The sequence below is a fragment of the Panicum hallii genome, chromosome 7, assembly GCF_002211085.1.
Source record: "Panicum hallii strain FIL2 chromosome 7, PHallii_v3.1, whole genome shotgun sequence".
NCBI lineage: Eukaryota > Viridiplantae > Streptophyta > Magnoliopsida > Poales > Poaceae > Panicum > Panicum hallii.
Genome location: NC_038048.1, coordinates 32,328,521 through 32,351,019, shown reverse-complemented (window position 1 = coordinate 32,351,019; position 22,499 = coordinate 32,328,521). Strand labels below are relative to the sequence as shown.

Sequence of the window (22,499 nt, the reverse complement as noted above, 5' to 3'; positions counted from 1 at the left end):
AAGATACAAGCAACTACCACATGTAGATAACACTAGGAAATGCAACGCATGCATACAGTCTAGCCAAGGCAATGGAACTACATGATGCTTGAATTGGAACTAGCTACCATTACCTTATGAAGGATTTGGGCAACGAATGTCCAATCTTGTGAGCTTGAGTTCTTTGCTTGATTCTTCTCATCATCTTGTAAGCCAAGCCTCCAAATCCCCCGTTGCCGATCTTCGGGCTTCAAGTGTCTTTTGGAACCCACACCATTTGAGGCCCCTTCATGTTGGTGATGACTTCTTTGGAGCGGTTCCAACTCCAATCTTTCTTCCCAACCTTGTGGGCAACCACCTTGCCATTGCTCTTCTTCTTGATGACATAGGAGGTGCTTTTGCTCTTGTTTCTCCTATTGGACTTGGTGTAGATAAGAGAACTCTTGATGGTGAAGCTCTTCTTGTTCTTCTATCCGGAACCATCTTCTTATGTTGAGGACACTTGTAGGACTTGTGGCCTTCTTGATGGCACTTGAAGCATGTCACGGTTGCTCCCTTCTCAAGCTTCTTCACCATGTCTTCACGGTTATGTTGAGAAGGGTGGACAATGCTCTTGCCCTACAATCATGCCAAGTTCCTCATGAGCCTTTCTACTTCTTGCTTGAGCTCATCATTCTTCTTGGCAATGAGATCATCACATGATTTTACAACAACATTCTCATAGCATTTCTCATTGCAAGGGTTAGAGCAAGATTCATCAATTAAATAAATGCAAGAAGTTGAAGCATTTACCTTGAAGATAGGAATTGCACAAGGGATAGATTGCTCCATTTTCAAAGAGTCATTAGTTTCATTCTTAATGCTCTCAATTTTTAATTTGAGCTCTTCATGCTCCTTGCTAAGCAATTTGAATTTGCACAACAAATCATCATAATTTGTAGCAAGAGAAGCATTAAGATCATTGAAAGCATTAAGTTGTTTAATTTCTTAAGCTTGCCTTTTCATGACTTCTTGTTGCTTATGAATCAAGTCAAAAAGTTCATCAAAGGAGGGAGAGTCAGAGTCATCATCATTTACATCGCTTTCATTTTCCATACCTTTAGCCATAAGACACATGTTTGATAATGATAATGCTCTGATATTGGTGCGGATGGTAAATCTCTTGATCGACTCATCGCTTGAGCCTGTGCTTGATTCTTCACCACCACTCACCCACTCTTCGAAGATAGCAAGAGTTTCATGCTTAGGCTTCTTCTCCTTCTTTTCTAGCTTTTTCTTGTTGTACTTGATCCTCTCAACCTTTATGAGTTGATGGTGAGCCCATCTTTGAGGAAGACCATGTACCCCATCATGTTGATCTTTTTGAAGCTCTCGGTCAAGATCTTGGGTTGCTTGAGAAGCTTAGGGTCCATCTCTTCTTTTTCATCACTTGAAGAGCTCTTGGCCGCATCCTCTTCTACCTCTTCACTTGATCGCCGTTGTAACTACCATTGCACCAATCCGTTATTGCTGAACCTTATCCAAATATCTCTGCACTTTAACTTCAACTTGGACACCTTGACAGCGAATTGGACCATCTATATAGATTGGACTCCATCCATAGGATCTAAAAATCCTACAAACTTGAGCTCATAAACTCGTTAGTCTTATTACCTATATTGTCATACAATCATCAAAATCACAACTATAATTTAATGGAGCCATATGTGTGGAGGGGGGGGGGTTGTTGTCCATCGCAGCGCAAGGATCATCGTGTTATGCACCCGATATGACGAGGCGACGTCGCGAAATTAAAGGGGAGGTTGGCACGAGCATCTCTGCAAGTGGCCCATTGGAACTGGCAATGTCAGGCAGCATGCCAACATGTTACAACGGTGATGAGACGTGACCGTGGACGCATGTCGACGCGGTTGAGTACCGGCCGGACTGTGTAAACTTCGGTTGAGAACACGCGGCCTAATATGCTGTGCATGCATGTTGTCGCCTTCTAGCGCTGAAACATCTCGGCGTCCAAGGCAAAGCACCTGACAATTAGAAGAGTCACTTGATTAGCCAACAGCTCTCTGAAAAATTGATAGACACCATCCAGCAGGACCGATTTGTTAATTAGCCCTACAAGTTCTATAACAAATAATTCAAAGAGATTACAATTACAATTTAGGGCCTGTTTGCATTGATCTGTTTTAATTTGTGGAAGGTGGCATTTAAATTTGTAGGATTATAAAAGCTAGATTGTAAAAGATGGATCGAACCTGGTCAAAGCTGGATTGTGAAAGCTGAAGCTAAAGCTGGAATGTTGGACTACAAGCTGGACTATGGAAGTTGATACGATCCAAATGGGTGCTCTCTCAAAATCGTGTGCCATAGTGTGGGCCTCGACATGGATGAATTACCAATTGTATCAAAATTCGCACTCTTGTACAAACCTAGAGTAAAATTTGAAGGAAAAAACACCCAAGTGGTAAACAAAGTTACCGGAATATATATTTACCTCCGTAACCAATTGTACCAAGATTTGCCAATTTTTTGTTATTTTCAGCCAAAATTTTGAAGGCTGTATTAGATCAGATTTTCGCCTGTTTTCAGCAATTTTCGGCTGAAAGTGTGAACCTGTATTAGATTAATATACATCAGAAGAGAAGTGCAATCTCAAGATCCTCATATATTCCAAGAGAAGTATCACTACAACATAGAACAACACCACATGAGCTAAATACAACGAAGCAAAGATGATGTTTAGTCATGGAAGCTAGGTACATAAATACGCACCCCTGCTAGTCAGTAGTACCTATTTGCTACAAACATCATCATATTATGGATGCTATACTAACGCTAGAGAAAGTTGCCCTTTCCTCATCTGATGGCTTTTGCAACAGCCACCCGAGGCCCCAGCGCGCGCACGGCCACCCTGCCAGCGGACGCCGCGAGCACGATCGGCCCCACCATCTTGCTACGCTCAGGTGGTGCGGGATTCCTAGCTAGGACTCCAAAGACGACCTGGAGAAATTAAAGGTCTAGAGCTAATAGCTGCTGGACTCCTGGAGCTCTCGAGTTTCTCCTTTCTCGACGTGCCCTTGTATGATCCACTGGTCGTCGTTTTACAGAGAAACGCTTCAAGGGCACCGGCGCCGGCGCCGCCGCCGCCGCCGCACGCCACGACAGGGCGGCCGTCTTCGCCGCGGAAGGGGAGGTTGGCAGCACGCGCGTCTGTGCAGTTAAGCCGTTTCGCTGGGCAAAGGAGGCAAGATTTTGGCGCGCAGCGCAGCACCCGCAAGCAAGTTGGGCGGGCACAGCTAGCTGATCCCCGTTTGGCGGTACATGCATGCATGCTGTCCGCTTGTGCTAATGCACAAGGATACACGCAACACTCTTACCATTGGCAAATGGCCAAATTATTGTTGTTTTGGTTATCGTGTCGCTGTACTAAACAAAAGTTAGTTGACTGGATATACTAAGATCGTTTAGCTCTTGCCAAGCAGCTAGCTTGGCGCAAGGGGGAGAGATCATGAATTTAAAAAAAAAAGTTAAAAAATTAAAATTCGAAAAAGGGGTGCTGGCTTAGAACAATTGGAAAAATGGGTGCCTCCCGCCCAATCAACGGGCGGGATGAGACATCCCGCCCATCCAACGGGCGGGGGGCCGAAAAGTTTTTCGCAGAGGCCTCTTCGGATCGAAAATTTTTTCGCAGGGACCTCTTCGCGAAAGTTACAGGCCATCCCACCCTTCCAACGGGCGGGGGGTCTTCCAAGGGGCCTCCCGCCCGTTGGAGGGCGGGAGGTTCCCCCGAGGGACATCCCCCCCCAATGGGTGGGAGGTTCTCCCGAGGGGCATCCCGCCCTCCCAACAGGCGGGATGTCCCTCCCCCTATTTAAGCCCCCCACCCACCCCTAATTCTCATAATATTCATCAAAAATCAATAAAAAAAGAAAAGGAGGAGAGGAAGAGAGGAGAGGAGAGGAAGCTGCGAAGCCCTGTCCACACGCCGGTTTGGAGGTATATTCTCGTTATAATCGTATAATTAATAATTATTTTTACGAATATTTGTTAGGGTAGTTATACGTAGAATAGTTTTCAGTATTTTCAATAGTTTTTAGAAATATTTGTTAGGGTAGTTCTATTTTAATTAGTTTTGAGTATTTTAATTAGTTTTTAGATATATTTCTTAGGGTAGTTATATTTTGAATAGTTTTTATAATTGCAATAGTTTTCAGATATATTTCTTAGGGTAGCTTTATTTCGAATAGTTTTCAGTATTTTTAATAGCTTTTAGATATATTTCTTAGGGTAGTTATATTTTGAATAGTTTTTATAATTTTAATAGTTTTCAGATATATTTCTTAGGGTAGTAATATTTTGAATAGTTTTCAGTATTTTTAATAGCTTTTAGAAATATTTGTTAGGGTAGTTCTATTCTAAATAGTTTTTAGTATTTTCAATAGTTTTTAGATATATTTCTTAGGGTAGTTATATTTTGAATAGTTTTTATAATTCCAATAGTTTCCAGATATATTTTTAGGGTAGTTATATTTTGAATAGTTTTTAGTATTTTTAATAGCTTTTAGAAATATTTGTTAGGGTAGTTCTATTATAAATAGTTTTAAGTATTTTCAATTGTTTGCAGGAATATATCTTACGGTACTTATATTTTTCATGCAGATATGGCGCAGACACCGGAGCTCCTTGCCGCGAACGTCGACGAACGGCACAGGTCGTACCTGGCAGCGGTGGAGGGGCAGGAGCTTCACGAGTTGCGCCCTCGTGTAGCAAAGGAGTTGTTGCACCTGGACGACCGCTGGCTTGACAGGTGATACTTTGTATTTTTTTACGAAACTAATGTATACCTTGTACGATAATTGTAACCACAATGCAAAATATACAGGTTACGTGAGGCTGGTTTGCTGCCACTCGCACGTATGCTTCAGGCCGGCGACGGCCAAGATGGTGGCGCCAAGAAGCGGATGCAGATGGACCGCTCTCTACTTGCAGCGTTGGCGGACAGGTGGCGTCCGGAGACGCACACGTTCCACTTGCCGTGCGGGGAGATGGCCCCCACGTTGCAGGACGTGTCGTACCTACTCGGGCTTCCCATTGCGGGTGAAGTTGTTGGCCCGGTTGCTGTGCCACCTACCTGGAGGGCGGAGCTGCAGGAGCGGTTTGCTCCAGCGAACCCGCCACTTGTTGTGAACGTACCTGATTTGCCCGGCCCCGCCAAGAGTTGGGTAATACAATTTAGCGTATGTCCAATTATTTTTTAATTAATTTAATTGAATCATATGTGACTACGTCTAAGTATTGAACAAATATATTTCAGGCTCAGGATCTGCACCCTCTGGCTGGGCAGTACGAGGTATCGCGATGCCTGGAGTCATATCTGTTGTGGTTGTTCGGCTGGACTCTTTTCTACAACTCTACCGGCAATTATGTGGACAAGGTGCTCATGCAATACGCGCGCGCGATTGCGGATGCGGAGCTGGGCCAGGTACCTGGGTGGAGCTGGGGATCGGCAGTGCTTGCTGCCACGTACCGAGGCCTTTACCAGGCCTGTTTGAAGACGGAGAGGACCGCCATCATCACAGGCTGCCCACTTCTGCTGCAGCTATGGTCGTACGAGCGATTCGCCATAGCACGCCCCCTAATCAGCGAGTAGCCTTATCCGCCCGAGATGTATGGGATGTGGGACGAGGATAGCCCCACGATGGGTTCGCTTTGGACTGATCGACGGGTAAGCTCTTTAATTTACTGTTGTACGTTTCTGTATATGCAAAGTACCGATGCAGTTGTGTAATTTTGCAGATGAGTTGGGCACATCGGCATGTTCGAAAAGCATACCCGCAGTTCGTGTCCGAATTCGATCGGATGCGGCCACAGGATGCCATCTAGACCCCGTACACCGCTGCGGCTATCCAGACACGTGCGCCGCACGGGTTGTCTTCCCTCTGCATGCGTGACGAGGAGTACTGGCTCACAAAGGTGAACCTAATGTTCGATATTCTCGTCGAGCCGTACTGCGTCGAGCGAGTGATGAGGCAGTTCGGGCGATGACAACACTTTCCTCTTCTACCTCGAGCGTTCCAGGCCGTGCCGCGCAACGTACACGAGTAAGTTTGTGATAACTCATTTTGTATTAATTATATAATCGTTATGATAAAGTAATGTTGTCTTTCAAATGTTTGCAATAGATATTCGCGCAGGGGATATCATGCCAATGAGGTTAACTGGGTCGTCAAGCTGCAGCAGTACGTAGAAGGGTGGCTTAATGCACGTGACGATGTGTGGGACGAGGGGCAGCCACACACGGAGGCGTCATACGGTGCATACCTCTGCTGGTACCTCCCTCGCACGCGTCCGTACGTCACTCTTTCACGTATTGATGACGCGGAGCATCAGCACCAGCCGACCATCTCGGACACGTATCCCTCATACCGTGATCAGGCGCAGCGCGGCGCGGTACGTCTTTCGCAACTTGAATTATTAAATCTTTTTTTATAAAAGATCGATAACAATATTACTCTGCATCCCATTACGTATGCAGATCAATCTGATCAACTTCGCGAAGGTGGAAGCTACATCTCAGATCACGTTGCTTGAACGTGGAGTACGTGTACCGGAGGCACGGTACAAAGACAGCTTGCGTAAGATTCAAGACAACTTGACGCAAGCGTTACGTGCACTGACGTGGCGCGGCAGAGACGACGTGGGGGCCTCCAGTTCATCTCATGCATCCGCCCACGTGTACACAGCTGGCCCGTCGACCTCTGCAGCACCGCACGCAGCGTCCAGCGGTACTGCCGCTAGTTCAAGCTGTAAGTCCTTTATAATTGTCATTTCGATCACCTTTGATTTACACGACTAATTTCGTTTCTTTTTATAGTCATGCACTCGACGGCAATGGGACCTCCTCCTCCTGTAAGAATGGAGCCTCAGACGTTTGGCGCGTATGCTCCAGGAACGTCTCTCCCGCCGTGTTCGATGCCAGCTGCACCGTACTCTTAGGGCTATGCTCAGCATGCATGGTCGATGGGAGCTCCTGCATACGGTGGTCCATTCAGTGTGCCGGACTGGGACGACTGGGAGGGCGGCTCCGCCACTTGGTCGGAGTTGGTGGGCGGCGGCGCCGAGCCTGACATCATTGGTCCATCCCAGACGTATGACGCTCCAGGTGCACAGTCCCAGGATGACCCGTTCACACCTGCACCTCCTCCGCCTCGTCCTCACCGTGCTCGAGATGCATTTACGTACTCGGAGGACCACATACGCTAACGGGCTAGGACTAGGGGGAGGACCAAGAGAGCGCGAGGTCTGGGACAGTCGGGGTAGATACTCCTAATTCGGAGGACTTTTTATATTTAAACTGTTTTTGTATGATACTATTTTCTTTTTAATTGGTTGATGTATCGTACTATCGTAATATTTGGATTCTACGTTGCAAAACGTTATCGTTTAACCATCTTCATACGAGTTTTAGATACAACAATCTTCTTCGTAAAATTAAATTAAAATTTTATATGTATATAAAAGAGTATGGCGAATAAATATTGTATTTGAAAATAGTCTGAATTTCAAATAGTTTGTAAATCATAAATTCTAACAAAAAAAAATAAGCAGTGAACATCCCGCCCACTGGCCGGGCGGGATGCCTCCCGCCCTTTGGTTGGGCGGGATTCCTGCTTCAGGGACCTCTTCAAATAAGAAACTTTCTTATTCACGAAAAGGCCCTCGGGAGAGGCCTGCAAATATTTTTTGGAACATCCCGCCCCCGCTCGATCAACGGGCGGGAGGCACCCATTTTTCAAATTGTTCCCAAGTGGCACCCCTTTTTCGAATTTTAATTTTTTTTAAACCCTTTTTTTTTAAAAAAAACTCAGAGATCATTGGGGCCTAAATCTGGATGCGCACTACGACCTCAACTCAAGTGGCCCAACTACAGCTCTTGGATGAGCCGAGCCCATACAGGAAGAACGTTCCCCGCTCAAAAGCCATCCACGCATGTGTGAGATGGCTCAGGGACCGGGACGCATACCGGACTTGTATACATTCTAAGGAATCAGTTTCTGGTATGGTTGAGAATTTGACAGCATATGATGAGCTAATGTTCACAGGTGAAAGTACCACGGCCGAGAAGGAAAAGGGGAAGATCCTCCTGATGAAACAAAAAGGTGGAGGAAAAAAAAAGCAAACTAGTGAAGGTGTGAACATGCATCCAGGTTGCAATGGAAGTTCAATTTTCTGAGTCAATGACAGAAGTTGGAAGTTACGAAATCCGGCTTAAAAACTTGTTTGGTTTTTTCATTAGTTACTACTTACTGTAGGATAGTGAATAAGCTAACTGGCAAGTGTTCATTTTCTACGCAATGTGAAAATGCTCGTCTTCAATTAGGATACAATAAACTGCTAGCACTTCTCGTTAAACGCAGATAGAACCATAAATTTTATGTGTGTCTGATCATAGAAACACACGCTAGTCAAGACACATCTTCAGAGCAGGTAGGAAAACGTGGGGAGAGAACATCCGTAGACGACAAAATGTGCCGTAACAGCCTCGTGCTAGACTTGGGGAGCTTGCATTGCCACCCCCATCGACATGATGTCGCAATCGAGCCTAACTGAATGAACTGAATGCACACAAGGATACGAGCCAATCCAAGCGCAGTGTCCAGATAGAGCAAGCGGGCTTCCCTTCCAGCACCTTCCGGGGCATCCATGGACATGGCGCGGCAGGGCAGCCACTTGCGTCATGGCGCACTGCTGACTACACGTGGACAACCGAACATGATGATCATATACATTGAGCTTCGTCTTGCAGGTCAGATTCACCTTCATGCTTTTACGGGGACGATTCTCGACCCGGTCCTGTGTGAACTAAAAAAAAAGTAAAGAAAAAGAAAGATCATGGTTTCATGTAACTTTCCTAGCATCCAAGCTATTGCATCAAAGATCATATGGGGTCCAAAAGGGCAGGCTGGGTTCAGTGTAGTGACAGTTGTGACCAGTAGAGAAAGTTTAGCATGGAGTCTCTTCGAATAGAACCCGGAAGAAGCCTGGCAATTTCCGCAGCTAGCCCATTTTCCACTGGTGGGAGAAGAATCTTACCTTCCACTGCATTCTAAAAGGTGATTCAGATAATGATCTAGAAAGGCGACGTGACAACTCCTCTGGAAAATTTAAAAAAGGAACCCTCAGTGGTTCATATTTCGGTCCCCCAAGCATGGATCCACACAGGAATGTATCGCCTTCACCTGGTGGACAAGTTGTCATTTGCGTAAGATGGGATTGAGAGCTAGAGTGAGTGTGACAGGACCGTGTGGCCATTTTAAGGAGGAAGGGAGAGGTGAATTCTTTCGGTTTAATAAAAGAAATACAATAGGGATTATGACAATTTTATTCAGAATAGTATGCAACCAACTACACCGACAAAGAAAATGATGGTTTCTAGATGCAGCCTTGTTATTTAGTTATAGACAAGCACTTAATCAAAGGTCAGATGAATTATTCTCAAATCCTTTGTAAGGGGCAACTTTTTATTACCGTAAACATGATCAGGATTTACACCTACTCGTTCGTAATTCCACCGTTTACAGAATCACAATATCTTCTCAACCACTGAAGAAATTCCAATTTGTCCAATGGGCGTCCTTTAACAAGCTTGTTGACCTTAATGTTCTGCAAGAAAAAAATAGTCATCTAGCAGAGCAAGAAAGAACTTCTATGCTGCAAAATGACTAGAAATGACAACAGCATGACACAGATGAAGCACTCTTGGCTCTTGTGTTAGAAAAAAAGCCGTAAATCAGTTAACATTCTGTTGGCATAAATTTGTTATTGATTCTTTTGTGGAAGTTGAAAAAGGTAGTGTCCATGTTACTGTAGTGACATATAAAAGGGAAACAACCCCTACAATTGTCCATTTTATCTGCAGACACTCATATTTCCATGTTGCACAAACTACCCCTTTCTTATTTCTCCCTTTCTTGATCCACGCCAGCCGCGCTCTCTCACGCTGCCCGCCACCTCCGCGAGCTACACTCGCCTGCACTGTCGCCATGAGTGGATCACGGTAGCGCTGGCGACCGGTCGCGAGCACGGAGGGGACCCGTGACTGCGAGCACGAACGCCGGCAGTAATGATAAAGACTGGACGTGCATAGCACCATACACATTGCTACCTTTGACTATGAGAAATCTAACAACCATGATTCTTTTCCATTTTTTAGCCATCTAGCCAAAATCAATTTCCCATTCTCTTTCCATCTAATCGATGGAAGCATCTGACCAAAATGCTCCCAACTAAGCACTAAACAAGCAAGCAGCAAGCATATACCTCTATCATTTATTCTTTCTCCACTCACTTCTACATGAGCACAGCAAGCTAGCACCTCCCTACACCCTCTGCATCTGGGCAAATTTCTCTCTTTCTCTGTGCTACTTATTCATCACGAGCATATCAACATCAGGCCAGAAGTAGAAGCTCGCACTTCTCCCTCCGCTATCTATTTTTTCCCAAAATCAGATGAAGCATCCAAGCTACAGCAGTCCAGAAGCTAGCAGCTACAGCACTACGAGCTCATATCTGGCCGACCGACCTATGATTCCATCCCTCCCCAGGCCGCTCCGCGCCCCACACAAATTAAAGCCCAAACCTCCGAGCATCCTCACCGGCCGGCAGGAGCTCGCTCGACTACCAGTGCCATCGCTGTTCCACCAACATACGCCTCAAGAACAAGAAACGTGAGGACCGGAGAGGGAGAGGAAGAGAGGGCGGCGCCTTACTGGCGAGAAGGTGGCGGAGACGGTGGACGTTGGATGGGAGATGGCCGCCGTCGAAGCTGTGCCACGCCGCCGCGCTCGTCGACTCGCGCCGCCGCCAACTGCGTCGTCGCCTCAACCCCAGCCGTCGCTCGCAAGGCCTCCAGGATCCGATCCGGAGGGTAAGACACGAGGCTATGATCCGTGCCGTGGAGTGTAGGGGAAGGCCAAGCCGGGCCAGTTTTCTTTCCAGGCCAACCAAAACGAACAATCATTCCAATTCATATCTGGATTGAAAACGGGCCGCAACAATCCACCCGGAACGGGTCAATCCTACACAAACGAACGAGGCCTAAGCAGGCCTCGGTCTTTCAATCCCTCGCCAGCTGCGGGCACACGTTAGCGTCAGCCCCGAAGGGGATCGGATCGGTTTCAGGGGCGCAACGGCTGGGAACAATGCGCTGTCGATGCCGGAGCGTGTTCCACGGCTAAGGCTCTGTTTAGATCACATCCAAATTCCAACTTTTTATACTCTCTTTTCATCACATCAATTTTGGGACACATGCATGGAGCAGTAAATGTATGTAAAAAAAAACTAATTGCACAGTTTAATCGTACATCACGAGACGAATCCTTTGAGCCTAGTTAGTCCATAATTAGATAAAATTGTCAAATACAAACGAAAACGAAAGTGCTACAGTGGCACTCTTGCAAATTTTTTGCAATCTAAACGGGGCCTAAGTAAGCTGCAGGTGGATCAGAGAGGCGATGATTGCGTCTTGACGCTACGGCACCGATCCGTGAGCTCGAGGTCGCAAAGGCCTCTTGATCCGTACATGTTCGAGTTCATGAGTGGAGGTTCAGAGGAGATCGCTATGTTCTCTTAGTGTTGATTCATGTCGTGTTTTTGCTCATGTCTAGGGACAGATGATAAGATTTGATGGGTCTCCGATCGAGGAGCTTGTTTGATTCGCTTCTTCTTTTTTTGTGCAAGAATTTGCAGTAACGTCACCTTTTGGAGGGAGATGTGGGAGGTGAGATCCTCATCTAATGGTGTCGCTAGCTAGTGTAGCCGGGCGCACAGATGTGAACGGGTTCCATTGCGATTCGCGCGTTCACACGGCACACACCTAGCTTGTTAGCTTCCTCTCACTGTCCGTCCCCTCTGCGCTGCATGGATCGATTCAGTTTGGTACTCTGCTTGCTTAGCGCTGCAGCAGCAGTTCATCAAACGAACTCGCCGCTCGCTGCAGAAATTCGCCATGGTTTGTGATACGTTTGGGAGAGAGATGAAGATCCCCAGGCTCTGGTGCTTTTGTTTCTAAATTCCTTCGAAGAGCCTTGAGAAGGTGGAGATCTCGACATCGACCGTATGCCTGCCGAGATCTTGGCAGGCAGATCAGGTTAAATCTTGGCATGAAGCAAAGCGAACATAAGAGGATTGGAGACGATGAGAGGCGAGCTGTTTGGAATCAACCTTGCTATGCAAAGATATATTGATCAAGTCGCTAATCTAGTGTACTATAACTTTTATGTTACAAAATTTTTCTCTAAATTTTTTCCCAGCTGGAAAAGGATTAAAGCAAGAAGAAACAAGCCGACGCCGTGGTTTCTCTGTCTCTCCCGGCAGGTTGCCGCACAGAGGACAGAGCCTTCATCCATGATCCGGGAGCCGGGTCGAGGAGAGGCCAAGAGGCGAGGAGGCGTCGCCGCGACGGGGTCGGGTCGTGTCATCTCATCGGGCGGCCCTGGCGGTCGGGGCCGCGCGCGCGGAGGTGGCGACCCGCACGGGCGCGCGCCGCCCGGTCCCGGACCCGCCGCAGCTCCGGCACGGCGCCCGGCGCGTGCCCGCGCACGCCCCGCACCCGGACCGGCGGCTCCCCCTGGCCCCGGCGTCGGACCAGCGCGCGCACAGGCGGCACTCCTCCTTGCCCGAGCCGCCGCACGCCTCGCACCGCGGCGCGCCCCCGCCGCCCCACCGCAGCGCGGCCGGGCCGGGCCTCCACTGCGCGGCTCCCTCCGACGAGGACGAGGGCGACCTGCTGGCCATCGCGACGCCCGCCAGCATCCCCAGGCCCGCCGAGGCCACCGCGATCGCCGCCACCATCTCCGCCGCCGTCTTGCTGCTGATCGGAGCCCGGGATCGAGAACGAGAGGGGCGAGCGCGCGTCCTTCTTGGCCTTCGGCTGGCTCTGGTGCTAGCTCCGGCCTCTGGCGTCGCGGTGGAGTGGAGGTGGCGTGGTCAGCTGGGGGGCGAGCAGGCGGACAGGTTTTATAGCTGGCGCGCGGGGGTGAGGCGAGGTGAGCCGCGCCGTCCCGGCCGGCCTGCCGACGACCCGTCAAGGCGAGGCTGCTGGCGGTCGCGGGCGGGTGGGTGGGTTTTGGCGATTAGCGGGGAGTGATTAGCAGACGGAGAGAGAGAATTAATGGTGGTGGTAGTGGCATGGCCCGGTGGGGGAGGTCAGTGTCAGTGTCGGCAGCGTCGCTTTCCCAGTTGCCCGCCATGGTCGCCCACCTCCCCGTCCCCGGCGTGGTGGCGGTGGCCCCACCCGGAGGCCCAGCTCTGTCCTACCGGCGCATTTCACCTCACCGGCTTCCCTGCCCATCACGCCGGGCAAATGAAGTTGGTGGGAGCAACTCGTGTGATGTTACCGCTTCCGTCCAAGCAGTACACCGCAGTGGAGCACGTGAAAATTGATCATGCGCTTGCGTATTCCGTTCTTAACTAAAATTAAGGTGTACCAGTGGTTCTTAAACTTGTTCTGGTTGTCATCTAGATCCCTAAATTTGTTTCAAGGTGTCACGTATTCAAGGTGTCATGTAAGTTCCTAAGGTGTCACGTAAGTTTCTAATCTCTCAAAATGCACTTTTAGGTGCATAAATTTATCCCGCGGTGTCGTGCAGGTCCCTAAACTCTCAAGATGCTATTTTTAATTTGATATAAATGTTGTTTTGCTATTGTAAGTTAATGAGAAATTCTTTTGCTACTTTAAGTTTAATAAAATCAGCATTGATATCTCCATGTTAAACGAGAAAACTATAATATCCACCCATTGATATCAAATGATCTAGATTAACCCATGACATATGATTAATAAGCAGCTAATTCAGAATTAAAATGGTCTTATTGGTAAGATTTCTAAATGAAGCGGCTGAAAAAATAGTTTAATAAACAGTCCATTTTGAATATAATTAATTAATGGCAATTTTTAGGGATATGAAAAATTCACCTTGAGAGTTTAGGGCCGAAATAACACACCGAGACAAGTTTGGGAATCTGAAAGATGCATCTTGAGAGTTTAGGATCCGAATAACACCTTCGGACGAGTTTAAAGATTTAAAAATGTATTTTGAGAGTTTAGGGATCCAGGTGATTTCTCGAGACAAGATCGAGGACTGCTCATGTACTTTACTCTCAAAATTAAGGGAGTAATCATATTGTTGACGCACGAGCAAATTGTCCATTGTTATTAGTCGGTCTACTAGCATGTAACTCAATATACATCTTTTTTTTTCTCTTAATACCATAGAGAAAGCATCGGAACAAAGACTATTCCTCCATTGAAAAAGTTGAAGAGCACACCGCTATCATTCTGTACCTCGATCTACTTTTGACCGCAGCGCTAGGTAGCGTCATAATTTTCCAAGCGGAGTGAGCAACCGCGACGAGATGGATGCTCGGACTTGGACGGAAGAGCGACAGCGACGCCATCGGAGGAGAAATTGCGGGCGTATTTGCCTACGGATCGGAGCAACGCAATCCGCCGAGGAAGCTTCTCTTTGGCCCCCCACGCAAGCAAGCTGGCAGGAACAGGTTGGTGCATGCATCCAGAAGAAACAATCTTGATTTTTTCTTCTCTCTTTGGCCCCCACGCAAGCGAGCAGGATCGACCTGGGCGCACACGAGCTTGATTATTGTAAGCTGAGGTTTGTGACTCCTCGTAATGATCTAGAGGGAAAGGTAACTAGGGTTAACTGCGGCAGGTTAGGGTCTCGCTTGCTAGGCCTCAGCCCCCAGACGGTGCGGTGGACGGCTGCGTGCCTGCCTGCCGTGGCGACTCAACCACCAGGACCGGTCAGCCGTCGTGGAGTGAGCGAGGGCACGGCCAGCGGCACGTGCTCACCCGCCCGTTGAAGGTTCAACGGCTGGGCTGCTGGCTCGGAAGTTGGAACCCTTCCCCGCTTTCTCCGGCAGTCCTCGGTCAGACCAGAAATTCGCCGAATCATTAGATTATCTTATCTATTATATTTATATATATATATATATACATGTATCATAGCTTATATAATATCTATCTTTTTGACCGGGTGTTTTAACTATGACGCGTTGATTCCGTCACGACGGATTCTGTTGGCCTTCGGGTGGTCAGCACGGCAGGCTCTGTGAGCTCGCGACTGAACTGAGGTGTGCCAGCACGCAGCTGGCAGCGCCTGGTGCTCCGGCGCTTGCCTCTTGCCGGCGGGCCGGGCGGGCTCGATCCATCGCCCCCAAGCACGCAGGTCGGCTGGAAGCGTTGTTGCACAGGGCGCACGCGCTCGCGGGGCGGCGCCCACTTGGTGAGCTCTCCCGGCCGGCCACCGCTGGCAGCTCGCTGTCGCCTGTCGGAATGAATAAACTGGTCGGGCTCAGGCGCGTAGCCGCCGCGCCGTGTCCGGCCGGCATCAGGTGCGGGTGCGTGGTGGCTGGCGACCGCTGCCATGGCGAGCATGCCATTGCCAGCCGACGACGTCGCAGCCAAGCCGTGCGCGGCACAGCTAGGATTGTTTTACTAGCCGGTTATACTTCGCTAAATACCGTAATAGCAGCTCTGCTATACTTTGCTAAATACCATAATAGTAGCCCTGCTGCTAAACGTCTTAGCCGGAGAATCGGAATCGTGCTGGGGCCGCCGAACGATCTACACGTGACATTCCAGAAAATCTGGTCAAAACCTTTCAGTAAATAAAAATGCTAATTGCATCGTAAGCCAGTGTGTGTGTACTGAAACTAAAGAGGAAACAAAGAATCGCTGTGTGAATGCTAGCTAGTATGTTCGCCCGTCCAAGCAGGGCAGGGATAGTGGGGTGAACTGACGGGACGCGGTCAAGAGGGGGCGGGGCACCACCGGGCGTGTTGGGTTGGTCTCCGTCGTCGCATGGGTCCGATGGATGGAGACCGTCTCCCTTTCCCGACGGTCGCATCGTTTTCTCCGTTAGCGAAAGGACGAGAGCACCCGAGGGGAGCAGGCAGGCAGTCCGAAGGGGTGGGGGGAGCTGCTGGACCGGGCAATGTGACCCGTCCCGAAAGTCGAAAGGAGAGGAGGAAAGGAAATGGACTGCCACTGGCGAGCAGGCCGGTTGCAAATCATGCGCCAAGACCTTTTCTTTTCTCCTCCATTCCATGGGGACTCGTTCCATCGATCTTGCTAGCCTTAGATTTTTCTTCCTTAAGAAAACGGTAGTGCTCCTTGATCTTGCTGGTGACCTTTTCTAGAAGGATCGATACTGGAAAGCGGAGAATCTTTCGGCCCTGCCAAAGATTTTTCTGGAAGGTTCCGCCGCCGAGTTTTCTGGAAGGATCTGCCGTGTCGTGCGAAGGAGGTGCGTTGCGTCCCATGTAAGGGACTACTTTATCGGAGATTCAGAGGATCGCCGCTGGATTTGGGATCCAGGGTGCACAGCCAACTTGCCAAGAACAAATTCTTCGCATGGTCACTGCAGTTAAGTAAAAGATTCTAACAGCAACAGCAGACAGATAGATTTGCACAGAGACATTGGCAGTGCAAACCAACCTGCCCCTTCTGTGACCATGCACCCCGAAACGGCAGCACAAACTGGCGTGTTCGACAGCCAGGTCTATAGGAACATAGGGTGGGACTCAAGTCAAGGCGGCAAGACTGCCGAGAGCCACGGATTGATATGTTTCAAGCTATCTCTTCATCTTCAAATCATGTGACAACAATCAATGTAATTATGTAAACCAGCCATGCTTTCTCTATCTTAAACAAGATTGCAGTGCTCCTGCCGGTTATTCAACAGAAAAAAAAAACATGCAACTTTACCCCGTAGCGCCCATAAAAACGCAGAAACGCTGTTGCTGTGTAGACCCACGAACGAACAAGGCATGCGAAAACTCCATTGCCCGGTGCATTTACATAGCCGGAAGAAAATACGTGAAAAGTTGCTTAACAACCTCGTAGGTAACGTGACTCATTCAGCATATCCCTTTTCAACTTTCAACTAATATTAGCGCTCAGTGGTAGAACCAGTAGAAACTCAATTATCTCTTCCAAAGTCCACACAACAAATACAACCAACTTGCTCGGAACATATCATTCACACGGATAACCTGATCGACTAAACCAAACCCACCCCATGTTCAAAACCATCTGAATAAGGCAGTGTATTCCATACAATCACCCAGAGGGGCTCACAAAAGACCAATGCAACACGTGAATATCATGAAGGCAGGTGAAAAGGTAAACATCTTTATGCAAACAAATTTTTTTCCAGACTTTTGCAGTTCGTTCTATCATTAGCAGATTCCAAATTCTCAACACAAATAACACACATGGTAACGGAACCAGATGGCCACACCGTTAGATTAAATTCCAGACTTGACCAGAATAATATTTTAGCATATTGTTTCCAAAGATCCCAAAAACCGTGATCAATAAAACGGACATACAAAATAATACAGGTTCCAACAAGCAAATGACAGTCACACAGCAAGCATAAATTAACTGCTCCAGACAGCCCTGCCAAATTAACTGCTACTAATGCTATGCTCAAACAGACATGAACAGGACATCTCATCTGCCACAACAAAATAATCTACAATGATTCTCCTCAGTTCCAAGCACCATATATCACACACCAAGAGAAAAAAAAAACAGACCACATACACACCTAGATTGATTCCTTACGGCTAAGCTACCTTTTCCATATTGAAAAATAGTGGGACAGTCACACATTGTTAAAGAAAGAAATCAGATGCCACAAGACTAAAATAATTCCAATTTATTTTGAGTTCACTATCAGTTTTTAAAAGCTACAATCTGAAACTGTTCAAAAGAATTCCAGTAAGAACTATATTAGTCCATTCTACCAGTCAATCGAGGTTGGTTCAAGGTTCTGATACATGAAACCAGAGAAAAATAAAACCAACAGGTGCAGTTCATGTTCCACTTGCAAATAATAGATGAAAGCCTAAATAAAAAAATTTAGTGCAAATTGAGGTGGCTAATGCCCAGACTCAAGATCACATCAAATTGCATATGCAAGTCAATATCTATAGTACTGTTGGAGCAATAACTGTGAGGTTGTGTACTAGCTCACATAACAACGTTGAAGAAACATCGATCACCAAAAATTAAATAAAAATAACCACTACTCACAGTAAAACCACCATCTAAAACTAGCTAGGCTCACCTTAAAAGGGCAAAGGAAAGGATAAAGGTAGCAAATAGAAAATAAAAAACTGTACCATTAATCCTTACACATCTTTCCGTCTACAGCACACTGGGAAAAAAAGCTTTGAAAAGACATGGGAAAATAGAGCAGATAACACCTACAAAACTATGGAGCAATGCCAGCTAGATGGCATAACTGCAACGTGATATTGGTAGCTAATGCTAATTGTGATGACTGACTATCACATCCTTTGACTAGGATAAGAATATAATATAATAATATCCTACTTCCTTCCAATACATCATGAAAAACCTAATCTCAGCTAACTACCATCCAAAGCTTCAGATGAATAATATGCACTTGAGCACAGTCCAGACTAAATCCTGCATGCCGGCATGTCCTACTTGAACCACAAACAGAAATTTCAACAATGTTAAGAATATTAGCAATATAAAAAATATATATCTGTAAGTTCTGCGCCGAAGATTTCCAGCATGGTATGTAATGCTTTGATAGCCTAATGCACACATCAACTACCAACAGTAAGAAAATCAGTACTGCATTTGTCAGTTGGAAATGTAAGAAGAAAACAAATTATAAGTGTTAGGTTCAACAGAACAATTCACACCATCTCCATTATACCTGATATTCATCAAGCACTAAAAACTCAGGCTGCCTGTGCCAATCTGTCACAAAAACTGCCAAACAACTTAGGCAAAGACGTAAGATAGAAATCTTGATAGATTCATCAGATGCCAAACATGCATTTCAAAGTCATATACTCATATACCAACCAGCAAGGGGCAGCAAGCTTTTCTCCTCCTGATATTGAGGATTGCTAGCACTTACCAAATGAAGGGAAGAACGAAATATATGAACAATAGAGTGAGAATAACACTTATAAGGGTCATCAAACAATAGAGCATTAAGTAACATCACAAGGTAATCCCAAATAATGACAAGAAATATCATAACAAAAACATTAGTAAAAGGTTCCTTAAAACAGTTCCAGAAGGAACTAGCAAATATTCCGATGCCTGCTGAGCCAGTAATGCTTCATGCTTTCTTAAGCATGCAACCTCTGCAATGGTCACAACAGCACACAGCAAGGTTAAGATGTGAGTCCCAAACTTCCAACAAGAAATAAATCAGGTCGGTATAAGCTCCAAGAAAGATCAAGCCTGTCAAAAAAGTTGAGACAACATAGAAAAGGTTGGTCTAGTTAGTAAATCATTGCACATGGAAAAAAAGGGGAGAAGCAGAAAGCAAGCATCTAATCTATTAAAAAAATTCTTTATATACTACAGTGCGTAAGAGAGTGCATTATATCATGTCCTACAAAAATATCCAGATGGAGTTCCTTCCTAGATAAAAAAACTGAGAATATCATATACTATCAAAACTCAATGTTGTCTTGCAAAGAGTTTTTACTGACTAACTAACCATCCTAGAGACAAGCAATGAGCATGTTAGTCCTAGCCTCATTCTAAACATCAAGGGCAATATATTTTGATAAAAAAAACATTTTTGGCAATATGGTTTAATAAAAATCAACATCTCAAAAATTATCCTCACTAAACAAAAAAGAGTAGAAATCTTGCATGACTTCACTGTGCATAATTAGTTCACACCATGTAGAGACTCAGGGAATTTTTGCCGTGCAAATTCGTCGAGTCGAACCAAACATTGGATAACATATAACTATATAGCCTGTTAGTCTTAATAGCACAATGGCCAAATGTATTATAATTGTATAATGAAAAACATAAAATAACTGAAACACGGTCCTCCTGGTGAAATAAATAGCAAATCATACCACACTGTACCTTGTGCAACTAATAGAAAAAAAAGGATCATGTTATGTTACCTTTTGCCCTTTGTTGAGCGAAGAATCACCCAAGCTTGGCTCATATCACTTCATCTCTGACATAAACTTGTCATACTCTGCATCAGCACCATAGGAAGCTGGCTGGTTGGTGGTGGAGGACAAAGGTGGCGGTGGTGGCGGTGCTGCATTGTGGGTGGCCCAAGGTGCAGTTGCAATACTCTGAGAGGGATCGACACTAGCTGCTGGTGGTGGTGGTGGAGGCGGTGGCTGATATGTAGGATAGTATGGGGAATAACTATATGATGGTGGAGGGTACATTGGTGGTGCATTTGGTGTGCCGGAGGATGCATACACTGGAGTTGGGGCAGGGTGAGTGGGTGCACCAGAACTCGGTGGTGTTATGCCAGGGGGATAATTCTGAGCTGCATCACTTGATGGAGCAGTTCCTGGTGGAGGGATCGGAGCTGCTGGGGGCGGTGGTGGAGGTGGATACTGCACACCATATGGAGGTGGGGCTGTATGACCTGGTGCAGGGGGTGCAGGATTGTAGACGCTAGAGCCTGGTGGTGGCGGAGGATATGAAGCATATGGTGGTGGGTTCCCCCATGGAACTGGAGCATAACTCCCTGGTGGAGGAGGTGGTGGTGGTGCTCCCATGTAGGATTGGGAGGAATAGCCACCAGAAGCAGGATCTGTAGGAGGATATGATGGTGGTGCTGACACTGGCGGCGCTGACTGTGGAGGCTTGCCTGCAACTCTAACTGCAATAACTCTGCCTTCCAGATGGTGACCATTCATTGCAGCAATCGCTGCATTAGCCTGTGAAACGTCTGAATACTTGACAAATCCATATCCTTTGCTATGCCCAGTGTTTCGATCCTTGATCACCTTAGCCATAACAATATCCCCAAATTGTGAAAACAGACTGATCAGGCCTGCATCATCCATTGTAGGTGGTAAGTACCCAATATACAGATTTGTCTCGTCGTAGTCTTTCTTGATACCATTGGCCCCAGTGGCAGCCGCACCACCACCAGCAGACCAAGGCGGGTTACTCCCACTACCAGCAGAAGCGCCACTGCTACCACCACTTCCTGTAAGGGCCAACATCGGACCACCAGATTTTGTCATGGACTCGGGTGCACTCCCACCACCAAGCTCAGCCAGGAAGTTCTGGTATTCATCATCCATCTTCTTCCCAGCCATGCCCTTGACCGGACAATCAATTGTCGGGTGCCCACCATCACCACAGATCTTGCACTGCACATCACTCTTAAACGTGGTCATCTTATTGGGGCAAGCATACTGCCGGTGACCAGGCTCCCCACATGTCCTACAAAACTCATCGTCCCTAATTGTCCCATTGAGCGCCGCAAGCTCCCGGAGCTGCTGCCGCTTGTGCTCGTTCAGCACCTCATCCACTGGGGTCAGCAGCTTCTCCACCATCCCAGCAGCCGCATCCAACGCGTCCTGAGTCTCAGCCTCAACAAGCACATGGAGGTCCTCATTCTCGCTGGGATCCGGCTTGAGGTCCCTCTTCTGCAACAGCTTCCCTTCCTTGACACTACCCTTCCCCCTGATGACGATCTTGGCACCAGTCTCCTTCTCCATCCGCTTCTGCGTGTTGCCGCGCGGGCCGATGATGAGCCCAATGAAATTGTACCCCGGGTACTCCTTCATAGGGATGTAGAGCTTCTTCTGGAGCTTGGGCGGGCGGTAGTCGGACGGTGGCTTGAAGGCGGGGTTGCGGCGGATGAGCTGGGAGATGATCTCCTGCCTCTCGCGGTTGAGGCGCTCCCGGGCGCGGTACTCGCGGGTGTTGATGCGGATGCCGAGGTTGTCGTAGACGGGCTCGGGCGACGGCGAGCGCGCGCCCTCGGGGCGGTCGTCGAGCGGGAGGCCCGACTGCAGCAGGCGCGAGATCTCGAGGAGGCGCGCGTTGAGGGCGTGCACCTCGGGGTCCATCTCGGCGGCGAAGTCCTTCATGAAGTCCGGGAGCGCGATGGCCGGGCGCGGCTCCTCCTCGGCCCACCGCGTCTTGCGCTTCCGGCCCCCGGCCCCGCCCTCACCGCCGGAGTTGTTGGCGGCGGAGTCGTCGTTGGAATGCTCCCAGCGGCTGCGGCGACGGCGGCGGGAGGAGGAGTCCCCGGCGCCGGAGCCGTGGGGCTCGGAGGAGGCGTCGCGCGGGGGCTCCGACGAGGCGGCGCGGGGCGGGTCGGAGGAGGGGGAGCGTGCTAGGGTTTCGGCGGACGCCATGGCTGCGGCTGCGGAGGGGAGAGGCGTGTCGACTTGTTGGACTCGTTGGTTGGGGAGGGGAGGGAGGGGGTGGTGTAAATCTTTGAAGAATTGGACTATCGATTGGGCCTAATGGGTGTTCGTTCAAAAAGAAAAAAAAAAGGCCTAATGGGTGGGCTGATAATTTTGTAGGCCGGACCGTTAGGCCGGCAAAACCATCTTTCTCAGGCTATGGGCCCATTTGAAAAGTTGCAGCCCACAAGACTACACGGGCCGCTTTGTGGCGCTGAACAGGACACTTGGAGACATGCTTTACTGACTTG

At 47.9% G+C, this 22,499-nt stretch overlaps 2 protein-coding genes and 1 long non-coding RNA gene across 5 annotated transcripts; all 3 read right to left on the bottom strand.

Moving 5' to 3' along the window:
* Window positions 1-8,358: 8,358 nt before the first annotated feature.
* On the bottom strand, window positions 8,359-11,149 carry LOC112900459. 3 transcript variants are annotated; one of them, XR_003230200.1, is made up of 3 exons: window positions 10,746-11,149; window positions 9,070-9,639; window positions 8,359-8,838 (listed from the first exon to the last, which is right to left on the bottom strand). It is a non-coding gene; the product is annotated as an uncharacterized LOC112900459 (long non-coding RNA). The 3 variants fall into 3 exon arrangements; XR_003230201.1 differs by having other exon boundaries at window positions 8,359-8,829; XR_003230199.1 differs by having other exon boundaries at window positions 8,359-9,639; window positions 10,746-11,138.
* A 1,035-nt stretch (window positions 11,150-12,184) lies between these two features.
* Window positions 12,185-13,080, bottom strand: LOC112900458. The gene has a single exon (XM_025969323.1). It carries the CDS (start codon window positions 12,826-12,828, stop codon window positions 12,457-12,459), a length of 372 nt encoding a protein of 123 aa, XP_025825108.1. The 5' UTR covers window positions 12,829-13,080; the 3' UTR covers window positions 12,185-12,456.
* Window positions 13,081-18,145: 5,065 nt separating this feature from the next.
* Window positions 18,146-22,268, bottom strand: LOC112899414 (splicing factor-like protein 1). Its single transcript, XM_025967869.1, has 2 exons — window positions 19,981-22,268; window positions 18,146-19,294 (listed from the first exon to the last, which is right to left on the bottom strand). The coding sequence occupies exon 1, from the start codon at window positions 22,195-22,197 to the stop codon at window positions 20,026-20,028; it is 2,172 nt and encodes a 723-aa protein (XP_025823654.1). The 5' UTR covers window positions 22,198-22,268; the 3' UTR covers window positions 18,146-19,294; window positions 19,981-20,025.
* Window positions 22,269-22,499: the final 231 nt, after the last annotated feature.

Excerpts from the sequence above, each read along its gene's own strand:
- LOC112900458 (XM_025969323.1), bottom strand. The coding sequence starts at position 12,828 with ATGGTGGCGGCGATCGCGGTGGCCTCGGCGGGCCTGGGGATGCTGGCG.
- LOC112899414 (XM_025967869.1), bottom strand. The coding sequence starts at position 22,197 with ATGGCGTCCGCCGAAACCCTAGCACGCTCCCCCTCCTCCGACCCGCCC.